Consider the following 12,172-nt stretch of genomic DNA (forward strand, 5'->3'; position numbering starts at 1 on the left):
TTTTGGGGAGGACAAGTAAATCATGACTTTTGTTAAAAAGCACCATATACTGGGTTAAGAGTGAAAATGTTTAAGATAACCTCTTAACATAGCATCGCTAAATGTCACTGAACCTTTCAGTGCTATGTCACAAGCATTGCTAGGGAGTAGGACAATGATGTCAGTGCACATATAAAAACAAGTTACTGAGCAGATGCAGTGCATATTCAAGAACAAGGTAAACAGTGGGAAATGGCATATAAAGTGCTTCTTTTCGGTCTAATTAATTCAGCCCAAAAATACCTGACTGGAGAGGTGTTCAACTACAAAGTGAATGCAACAGGTTCCTCACTGAAGAAGAGCCAAATATGGACCATTGAGTTTACCAGGGAGGACTCCCCTATGGTCCATATTAAGAGTTCCTTTAACAGATACATTGCTGCAGACAAGGATGGAAAGATCACCTGTGATCAGGAGGCTCCCACTCCAAATTGCGTCTTCCTCATGACACTTCATCCAGATGGAAGAGTCTCCTTCCAATCAGAGCGCTCCAAACGGTATTTAGGAGGAAACCAGGACAACATCACATGCTTTGCTCAGGCTATCTCAGACAGTGAGAAGTGGGTGCCACACCTGGTCATCCATCCCAGTGTCAACATGTTCAACCCTGGCAGGAAAAATTACCTCCGATTAAATGAGCAAAGTGGAAGACTGTACTGTGATAAGAAACAACCCTGGGGTGCTGACTGTGTAATGACACTTTATTTTGACATCAAAGAGAAAAAATATGCCATAAGGACAGGAACTGGCAGCTTTATTGCTTGCAATGGGAAGACCGAGCCCGAAGTAACACACAGGACATTATATCGTTTAGAGATCAAGAATGGGATGATATGTCTGAAAGATATGCATGGAAAATTTCTATCTGTGAAGGACTCCAATGTTAAAACAGTCAAAACTTTGAATCCTAGTACGGATGAACTTTTTATCATAGACCCATCTCCTGGGCAGATCAGTATCATGTCCTTGGCTAATGAGAAGTATATCTCCTGCAAACCTGGCCCAGCTGTCTATTCAAATATTAATGATATAAAGGATGCTGGAAACTTCCAAATTATGATGGATTCCACAACAAAGAGAGTCTGCTTCCAAAATATTTCAAAACAGTACCTTGCAGTTGGTGTCAAAGGCTTCATTGAAGTCTCGAAGTTTCTAGATTTTCACTGCTGGTTTCAAATTATCTATAACTGGGAAAAAGCAGCTTTAAAGGCATCAGATGGGAGATATGTGACTGTGAATGCAGGTGGCCAGCTCTTAGTAGGGCCAATTGCAATTGGGAGACAGGAAGAATTTGTCTTCAAACTTACCAACCGATCTCAGCTAATACTCCAATGTGAATTTGGTTTCATTGGCATTATACCTGGGAAGCAGAGATTAGTTTGCAACAGGCCTATGTACGAGGCAAGCAAAATAACTTCAACTGCTGATGGTTTCTATCAGTTCAAAATAGCATCCCTTGACAAGTATTGGGAGGTGGATGAAGAAGACTTCATCACTGCCACAGGAGAAGTGCCTGTTAACTTCACTATTGAATTGATCACTTCAGACCAAATGATCTTACGAGGACCCAATGGGAAATATGTTGTAGCAGAATCTGATGGAAGCTTCAAAGCTGTAGGAGAAAATGCCAAGTCTGCCTCATCGTTCCGATATTAAGTGACTTTAGCAGATCCAATCTTCGTGCGCATATACGAAAGTAACTCCAACTCAGGTTCAGTCAGGGTGAATGAAGGGAACGAATACCATTTAGTTCAAAAATATTAAACTATATTCCTGCTATCAACTGTGAGTTTCACAACAGTTAATATTTAGAAAATAATATATTACTAATAAATGCAACTTGAAGTTGGTCCTTCTGGTAATGTGCAGTGTGCACTGATACTAGAGTAGTGGACTACAAGTTCTCTCTTATGTTTTCCACAGGAGGCAGTAGCATAGCAGTGTTGTCACTGGACTGGTAATCCAGAGACGCAGGATAATATTCTGGGACCTGGGTTCAAATCCCACTGTAGGATGGTGGGATTTTTGATAAAAATCTGGAATTAAAAGTTTGAAACCATTGTCATAAAAACCCATCTGTTTCACTAATGTCCTTTAGGAAAGGAAATCTGCTGTCCTTACCTGGTCTGGCCTGCATGTGACTCTTAAATGCTATCTGAACAATTTGGAATGGGCAATATATGCTGGCCTAGCCAGCGACGACCACATCCCATGAAAAAGTGTAAGCATAGTGGGACATAAATCAGACAATTACCCTGACAAATGAGAAGGGAAAAAATGTGGATAAATCAAACATATTAATCTTATCTCTTGGGGGTAATTCCAACGATGTGCTGATAGAAACCAAGAACAGATTACATGCTGTAGGTTGGTTACTGAATTGCCAATGGTATGAAAAGTCTTAAAGGAATCGAGAGATCATAAAAAATATAGTTTTTTTAACTATTCAGTATATGGCAAAGTATTTAATTTTAATTTGAATGCCTGAAATTCAGCGCAAAATTCAGACTTTTGCGAGACTTCACCACCCATATTTTCTCCACACATTTTCCTGAGCCAGAAAGCTCTGTTAAAAAGTGTCAAAATATTCTTACTGTCAAAAATAACAGTTATGGAATGGAACTGTAAATTAACTGGTTGAGCAAAATCTTTTCGTACTCATTCAAATATAATCAATCTTTTCCAATTGTTTAAATCCTTTACTGATAATAAACAACAGCTACTTGTTTAAAAGGAATAAACCAACCTAACCATGGTGAGCAAGTTGCTGTAAAAAATTCTAAGGGACAGTGTAAATCATCATTTAGAAATGCATAGATTAAACAAATAGCATGGATTGGTTAAGGGAAGGTTGTACCTGACTAACTACGTTTAATTTTTTTTTGAGGAGGTGACAAGGAGCACTAATGAGAGTAGTACATTTGCAATAGTCTAAGTTGATTTCAGCAAGACTTTTGAAAAGGTCCCAAATGGCAGACAAGTCAGAAAATTAAAATCCCATGGAATGCAATTGGTGTGTTTCAAATTACAAGCTGCCTAGATAGAGAAGGATCTATTCCCCTTAGCAAAAAGGTCAGTAACTGGGATCATAGATTTAAAACAAAGAATAGAGAGGAGTTGAGCAGAAGGGCCAGGAACTCACTGGCTGAAAGGGTGATAGAGGCAGAAACCCCAGTCACCTTCAAAAAGTACTTGAATGTTCACTTGAAAAAGGCTCCAGATGAAGAGTTAATGAGTGGGGTTAGACATGACATAACCCTTAGTTAGTCCCCACAGATAAATGGTCTAAATGGCCTCCTCCAATGATGTATGTTATTTCCCATGTCTTCATGTTTAAATTTCCCAAAGCAATTCACAGGAGCATTATCAAGTAAAATTTGGCACCAAGCCACATAAGGTGATGTTAGGGCCGATGAAGTAGGTTTTAGGAAGAAGGAAAAGAGAGGTTCAGACAGGCAATTCCAGAGTTTAAGGCCTTGGCAGATTGAAGGCACGGACGCCAATGGCGGAGTAATTAAAACCAAGAATTCTCATGAGGTGAAAAATGGAGGAGTGCAGATATTTCAAAGCACTGTGAGACAGAGGCACTGATGAAGGGGATTTGGGTGCAATTTATAATAAAGTCAGCAGAATTTGAGTAACTTCAAATTTACAGAGGATAGAATGTGGGAGGCTAGCCAGGTGCGCATTAGAATAGAAAAGTCTAGAGGTAACAAAAGTATGTGAGATTTCAACATGAGATAAGTTAGGTAAGTTTGGTGTCGGGTGGTATTACAGAGGTAGAAATAGGCAGTCTTAGAGTGATGAAGAAAGAATTGCATTTATACATAGCGTTTTCATGATCACCAAACATCTCAATGTGCTTCACAACCAATGAAGAACTTTGTTGAAATGTAGTCACTGTAGGAAATGCTAGTTTGCACTCAGCAAACTCCCACAAACAGCATAATGACCAGATAATTTGTTTTTTGTAATATTGATTGAGTGATAAGTATTGGCTAGCATACTGGGAATAACTCCACTGATCTTCTTCAAAATAGTGCAATGGGATCATTTACATCCACCCAAGCAGGCAGATGGGGCTTCAATCTCATCTGAAAGATAGCATCTCGAATGGTGCAATGCTCCCTCAGTACTGCATTTGAGTGTCAGTCTTGATTTTTGTGTTCAAGACCTGAAGTGGGCCTTGAACCCAGACCTTGTGCTTCAGAGGCAAGTATGTCACATCTGACATACTGGTGGAGATATGTGGTCAGAAGCTCATCTAGGGATCAAATATGGCACTAAGTTTGGAAACAATCTGGTTCATCCTCAGACAGTTGCCAGGGAGAAGAATTGATTGGTGACTAGGGAACAGAGTTAATGGCAGGGGCAGAAGACGATAGCTTTTGCATTCCCGATATTACATTGGAGGAAATTTCTGCCCATTCTGTTCTGAATATTGGACAAGTCTAATCATTTGAAGCCATTGAAGCAGTCGAGAAGGATATGTGTTATTACCAACCAAACTAACTATACATGTGTCTTTGGATGATGTCACCTAGGGACAGTATGTCGATGAGAAATAGGAGGGGAGCCAAGGATCAATCCTTAAGGGACACCAGAAAGACAGTATTAGAGCAGGAAGAAAATCTAATGTTCTTAATCGTAGCAATGAAGAAGTCCATGGGTTTCTCACACTTTGTTGTTGGAGGTGAGAGAGGACCAGACAAGGAAGATTGACAAGACAGTTTTCAGTGAAGAAAGAAGCAGGGGGATTATCTTTCCATTCCAGGATGATCCTGGAATAGTGACCATTCAGACATAATACATAACAGTGACTGTGAGACATAGTACACATACATACAAATCTAATATAGGTCACAAACCTTGAACATGGCTAATCAAAACTACATTATTATTTTCTTAGCATAGATATGTACCCTGCCTTTGGCAGTTAGCGAGGGACGTGATGACTGTAACAAAGCTCAAAAGCCCTACAGCTAAAATCACACAGATTTTCATTGCATTGCTCTGTCAGCAGACTAAGGGAAGGTTATCCTCAGGAAAAAAGCAGTTCAAGATGTCCTTAAAACAATGTCTATTTGCCTGTTCGGCCATCACAAGTTTTTGGATAGCCAGATTTGACTTATTGTACCTGTAATAGCAATGCTATCTTTATTTTTCTTTTTAGGAAGGTAAGGTAAGAAATTTATTTCCCTAAAGTAGATTGATGGGATGGTGAAATGGGCAGAAGCACAGCAGATGGAGTTTACTACAGAGAAGTATGAAGTGATCAGCTTTGGGAGGACTAATATGGAAAGAGTATATAATAAATGGCAAAATTTTGAAAATTGTAGATGAGCAGGGGATGGGGAGTCGGCAAGCACTAATTGAGACAGGTCTTTCAAAGACCCAGCACAGGCACAACAGGACAAATGGCCAACTTATTTTAGTGAGTTATATGATTCCATGCCAGGCTAAAAAGTCCATGATAGAATAAATTATATGTGGATTCTAGATGGACTGGAATAATTTTGCCAACTGATCATGTCTCATTTTGAATTTTCTTATTTTATGTTTTTGTATAAAAAGCAGAAGCAAATACAAAAATGCAAACCCGCAGATGTTACAAAGGTATATAAGCTTATCTCCCAGCTGATGTTACCACTGGTCAAGCCTGATCCCAGAGTGGAACCCAGCTTGATAGATCCTAACTTTTAATTTGTTTGTTTAGATACGTGGCGAGTGGCTACTGAACAGAGCCAAAGAAGTCAGCTGATGAACTTTTAACAAAAGAATAAAACATTTATTAAACAAGAAAAGATGAACTATATTACAATAGTCCTTCACCCACAACTATACCTTTACAGATTTATACAGGTGTTTAAGGATAACACAAGTTACAAAAGCTATCTTATAAGTAAGTACACAGTCCATGTAAACCAATAGGTGACCTGTGGTCAGACACACCACACTCTGAAACTGAGTAACAGATGACACCTAACAGATGCTATGAATCTCCTCAACTCCCCCCAGATGCTTGTCATCATGAGCCAACCAGTCTCACTGAACTCTGTCTTTCGCACGAGGGTTTCCAATCTCCACTCACCAATAACTCGCCTTGGAATCTCCTCACAAATTGGCCCTTTCTCTCAGATGCCTTCTGCAAGGGTTCACCTCAAGGATTTTGAACTCTCCTGCCACTGTTCTCCTCCCTTGGGTCACCACATGCATTCAAGCATTACCCCATGCACTTTCTCTCACTGACTCAGCTGTCAACAGTACCACTGCTTCATATGGCAATAGCAAAAAGTTACAGACCTTCAGTTGCCTTTTTGGATCTCCTCGCTTCTCACAAGCCTTTATCTCTTTAAGCTTGAAGCCTTTCTCTGCTCTTCACTCTTAACTCCCCCTAACAGGACCTTTTCCAGGTTCCTGTCCTTCCTTTGACAAGGAGGTCTTCTTGGGACTTTCTCCCACTCCACTCCCTCGGATTTGGGAACTTTCTTCTTTAGTTTGGGACTTGCTATCTGTCCCTTGGCTCCAGTCTCTCTCTGGCAGCTACTTTCAACTAACTTTAGCTTGGGATTGACCATCTGCCCCTTCTAGGTTGCTTCGGCCTGGCTGCTGCTCCCAACTGAACTCAAAATTGCAGTTTCTTTAGTTTTTCTGTGTGTGGGATGGAGGGGGGATGACTCTCTGGACCCCTGTTGCAACAGCGCAGTTTTTTATATTCTTTTATTTGCTTTCTTCTCTTAGAGTCATAAAACTCATTAGAAATGCAGGCATCTTTTAAAGTGAACCTAAAACTAAACTTGACCTTTTCTTAAATCACACATACAGAAATACAAATCATACTTAAACTTTAAAGCTAAAACTCATTCCTAACACCCACAAATACAAATATAACTTAATTAAATATCTCTATTTCATAACAGCTGTAGGTTCTGAAGCTACATGGAGAGATTGTAAAAACTTCTCTTTATAATTTTTCATATGCCAGCTGTGATCTTGATTCATTCTGATTAGTCAGGAGGCCTCTATCCACTTTCCCCTTTTCCAGCGAAGTAGACAAGGTGACTAAAGTACTCAATCCCTCCTCTAGCTGAAAGAAATGGTAGTGTAGATACAAGACATTCGGTTTTGGATTATGAACACAGAACCATTGGACTTTTGAAGAATTTCAGTACAAAATTGGAAGATGTCAAGCATGATTTAAGATTAGGACTTTTTTTTCAAATATTATGATAGATATTTGGAATAGACTTCGGTAACTTATCCTTTGAAGAGCATTGAGTTATAATTACAGAAATAAATAATTGAGTGGTAAGAGTGATTGGCATTAGTTAAATGTCACACCAAGGAAAGCAGCTTGTCAAGATAGTTAAATTTGGATGTAAACTTAGTAAGATCCTGTGGTTTATTTTTGTGAGGAGTGGAACAGGAAAATATTTGCAAACCTTTTCCTCCGAATATTAAATGAATTGGGCAGAGTTTACGAGAGCATATTATACCTACTTGAGGGGCAGCAATAAACTTTATTGGTGAAATAGCCTCTTTTCTTTCTAGATTTTGTTATGCCTGCCAGTTTAGCAAAGTAAGCCCTATGATTACTGAATTTGTCAACTTGAAATCTCAATTTAGTAAAGGAGGTCTGAAATGAAGAAATTGAAATTTTACTGACATGAACTTATGATCTTGATTTTATTTTCAAAATACTATAAACTAATTCAAATTCTCTTGTGTTTTATTTTACCTCTATTTATTTTTGTATTGAAATACCTTCAGTTATCCACTTTGGGCAGAATTTTCCAGTCACCCCCGTGGCAAGTTTAATGGGGAAGGAAACAATGCAGTGGGAGCCAGAAAATTGATTTCCTGCCAGTATAAGATAATGTCAGAAATGCACGTTCCCGCGGGTTGCCATTCCCGCCAGAAGCCGACGTGAAACCATTTTGCATTCTGTTAATGGGATTCTGATGAAGGCCTGACCAGAGTCCCCCCTCCCCGGCCCCAACCCTCACCCAATCACCCGCGCTGCCAGCAGGATCTCATGCCGGTCCAGAACACGTCTGGACCAACGTAGCATGCACATGTCAGGACTTACCTGAAGAAGGCCTGGGGCAGCTCGCAGATTGGGATGGAGGCCTCCTGTGACCATGGACCCTCAAACATCACATGCAGCAGTGGGTAGGTGGAGCATCAACCTGCATTGTGCAGGTGTGAATGGGCATGGGATAGAAGAAGGGAAAGCGGTTCGAGAGGGAGGCCTGTGGTGTCAACTGATGAGTCCTGGCAGGCATACTGAGGGAATTGATATTAGGAAGGAATGGTGAGGGTTAAGGGGGGCAGTGGGAGCCGGTAAGGTGGGAGGGTGAGGGTTTGGCAATGATGGGTGAAGGGGCGCTGATGGTTGCTGGAGGGGATACGGAAGGAGAAGCAGATTCTGGGGGTAGGCAAGTACAGGGGGGCAGATCTACTGTCACAGGATGGGCTCCTCAGGAAGGTGGGGGATGTTGACATTCACCTGCAGGGTGATGGGGGCGGGTTGAAAGGTAACTGGGAAGGTCAAATGGAGGGTCAGCAGTTATGGGTGATAAGCATGTGGGTCACAGGGTGAGTGGTAAAGGTATTTGTCTGCACTTCGAAGGTCACAACAAACATGACTGCTCGTAACTATGCAGAACCTCGTGGTGGAGATCTCAAGATGCTGCATTGGAGTTGGGTCGTCTGGGTGGATGGGGATGCAAATCATCTCAACTGGACAACTGGAGATGAGCCCCAGCATATAGTGCTGACAACGTTAGGGCATGGGGAAAGATGAGCGTGTTAAGGGCAAAGGCTCAGCATATGTGATAGGCCTCTTGTACATGGCGCACAAGGGCTGTGGCAAGGAGGATACTGAAGGCCGGACGCCTTCAGAGAATCCTGAGTGGAGATCCCAGGGGCGTCCAACAGCTACTCCTCTCTGAGTGCCCAAGAGTCTCTGCCTGACTCCTTGATGGGGAGGGGAACCTGGAGGGAGGTTGAGGTCCCCCCCTCTCATGTAGCCACAGCAATGGCTCACTCACGGCTACAGTGATGAGTGCAAGTCTGCACACACCTCCAGCAGAAACTGGATGTTCTGCTGGACCAGGTTTTCCATGACGTCTGCCACCCTCCCCATGGAGGCCTTGATGCATGCATATGTCGGCACCACTTCGTCATAAAGCAGGTGGACAGACTCCTCTGCCTCACGTGACACTTTGTTGAGGGCCTTCAACACCATTGCCTAATGTTCACCCAGCTCTTGCAGCTTCCACAGCATCTTGTGCAGGACCCATCCCAGAGGCTCATCATTCAACTTGGACATTGCAGTTGTCTCTTCCCCAGCAGTCCTCCGAGTATCAGTAAGCTTGGCTGACCTTGCCACATCCTGCTGTGGACATGTGTCCATGCAGTGACCACCAGAGTGTGAGAACTGGCCAGAGCTTGCCTGGATCTTTACTGGTTGGAGGCCGCCCGCTGACCTCGCCATCTCGGCAGGCTCAGTCTGGTTCCTCCCCAGCCAGCTGGACTATCCGCTCTTCGAAGTCAGTGAGATTTTTGAGGTCAGGTCGGCCCCCCCTCCCATCTCTCTCTCTCTCTCTCTCTCTCTCTCTCTCTCTCTCTCCCCTGTTGTGCCTCAACTTTTCCTGTGCGAAGAGAAAAAATGGAGTTGAGAGCAATTGGGTCTTCTTCATGCTTTTAGTCTTACAAATAGCCAACCAGATTGTGCGCCATGTGATTAATGCACTGCGGGTTTCCAGAAGGGCTCTGGGGCAGCACCCTCCAGAGCAGTGAGTCTATGCAGATATAAGGATAAGGCTCACAGAGGCATGTAATTTGTGGAGCTTGCTGATGCACTCAACACCTGAGCCCCTTACCCTGCCTTGCCCAACCCAAACAGAATGTGAGCTCTCTGTGTGGAAGGGTCAAGGACCTAAAGTGGCCTCTCCGCCTGCAAACTAGATGGGCTGCGGTGGGGCTACGAGGCATCACCTTATCACATTGAGTATCTCTTTTATGCATGGTCTGCATGGATGATGTTCTTGCCACTGAGGGTCATGTCCCCTGCACCATTCAATGAGGCAAGTGTGAGCAGTTAAGGGTTCACTTATTCTGGCAACGAGGATGAGATCATTCATCCATTTGCAGCAGTGCAGGGCTGCCCTCTGGCAGAGGCCCTGGGTACTGACCTCCGTGGAGACTTCCTCCTGTGCAGCTTTGGTGTAATGGCTTGGTCTCCTCCTTCCATTCTCTGGATAGAGGATGCCCTTCACTGCATTCAGAAGGACTTCCAAGGATGCGTCACTGAATCTGGGGGTTGGAGCTCCCTGTGATCAGCAGGCTATCTCCTCCTCCAACAGTGGGTAAGCTGATGGCTGGGCGCCATTTAAATATGCCGCCCAGAGAGGATAGCGGTGTACATGCCATACAGCCCACCCCATCACTAAAACCGTCGGGAAACTGCCAACTGCATAATTAATGAGGCCGGCACCGCGTGATACGGCACGAATTCCCACCAGCCTCTGTAACGGGAAATACTCCCAGTTCCCGCCTCCCCCACAGGACTTAGTTCTGGAATGGGAAAATTCCATCCTCCATTTCAACCTCAAAGCTTTTGAGATTATCTGCCTATTGTTCTCAGCAATGTTATAACAGGCTTCAACTGAGGTGCATGACTAATATTTGTAATGGCAACAACAATTTATATTTATATAGCACTATTGACATGATTAAATGTCCCAAGGTGCTTCACAGGAGCACTATAAAACAAAGTATGACACATAAGGAGATAGTAAAAGAGAGAGCCAAATGCTTGGTTAAAGAGGTAAGTTTCAAGGAGTGCCTTAAAAGGCTGAAAATGAGGTTGAGAAAGAATTCCAGAGCTTGGGACCCAATCCCAATCACTCATGCCACTCAATTATTTGTTTCTGTAATTATAATTCTGTGCTCTTCAAAGGCTAATTTACTAAAGTCTATTCCACATATCTATCACACTATTTGAAAATAATGATTCCTAATAAATCCTGCTTGACAACTTCTGAAGGCTGCACTTTCATTGTCACTGCTGAAAACAACAGCCATGAGCGTCACAGCTACAAGCAGACACAAGCAAGCAGGCTGCCTCCAGTTCATTTGTGGCCACAAGGGCAGCAGCATGTAGAAGTGGCTGAGAGCAGAGGGCACTGTGTCAGACAGAGCACTGAATGGTTCACTGGGGGTTTATTTCATTTGTTAGTTTTCACTTAAATAATTTTTGATCACACTATAAACAATGACACATGACTCCAAATCTGTGAGCTTCCATTCTTTAACGGCAAAACTCAAAAAGAGGCATGAGGTGGTGATGGAAAGCAATGGTGCTTGAAGGGAGACAGTGAGACCACTGGACAGATGTGCAGTATTCATTAGTGGCAAGAGTGGATCTATTCCAGGTTGTGTCTTTGTTGTGTGTGCCTGCATGCCATTGTAATGTAAAGGTAAGCAAGAGTTAACGTGGGACTAGAGAATAGCAGCATCCATGGTATGATGTATAGAGGCACATAGTAATAGACTCAGAAAACAGTCTCAAAGGTGTTATGACACAACTGATAATAAATGCCGAGCTGTTAAAATCCCAGAAGGAAACTTGAAACTACTGATAAAACTAATTTCCAATTTTGAGATGTGTGCCTTGAATTCAGTAGTAATTAGGCCACCAAGTCTTATAGAATAACTAGATTAACATTTATTTATAAGAGAAATGATTTTTAAATACATACAAAGATCTACAAATTACTACTATGATAACTTCTAAATCCCCTAATCAATCTAACTCTCAGTTACACAGAGGAGGCGATGGCATAGTGCTATTGTCACTGGACTAGTAATCCAGAGACACAGGGTCGTGTTCTGGGGACCTGGATTTGAATCCTGTGGAATTTGAATTCAATAAAAAATCTGGAATTAAAAGTCCAATGATGACCATGAAACCATTGTCGATTGTTGTAAAAAAAAACCCATCTGGTTCACTAATGTCCTTTGGAAAGGAAATCTGTTGTCCTTACCTGGTCTGGCCTACACATGACTCCAGACCCACAGCAATGCCATCTTAAATGCCCTCTGAAATGGCCTAGCAAGCCACTCA

At 42.5% G+C, this 12,172-nt stretch overlaps 1 protein-coding gene across 1 annotated transcript; it reads left to right on the forward strand.

The window, feature by feature from the left end:
- Positions 1-231: 231 nt before the first annotated feature.
- LOC121279735 (fascin-like) lies at positions 232-1,695 on the forward strand. The gene has a single exon (XM_041190993.1). The coding sequence runs from the start codon at positions 232-234 to the stop codon at positions 1,693-1,695; it is 1,464 nt and encodes a 487-aa protein (XP_041046927.1).
- Positions 1,696-12,172: the final 10,477 nt, after the last annotated feature.

Source organism: Carcharodon carcharias, chromosome 7 (assembly GCF_017639515.1).
Source record: "Carcharodon carcharias isolate sCarCar2 chromosome 7, sCarCar2.pri, whole genome shotgun sequence".
NCBI lineage: Eukaryota > Metazoa > Chordata > Chondrichthyes > Lamniformes > Lamnidae > Carcharodon > Carcharodon carcharias.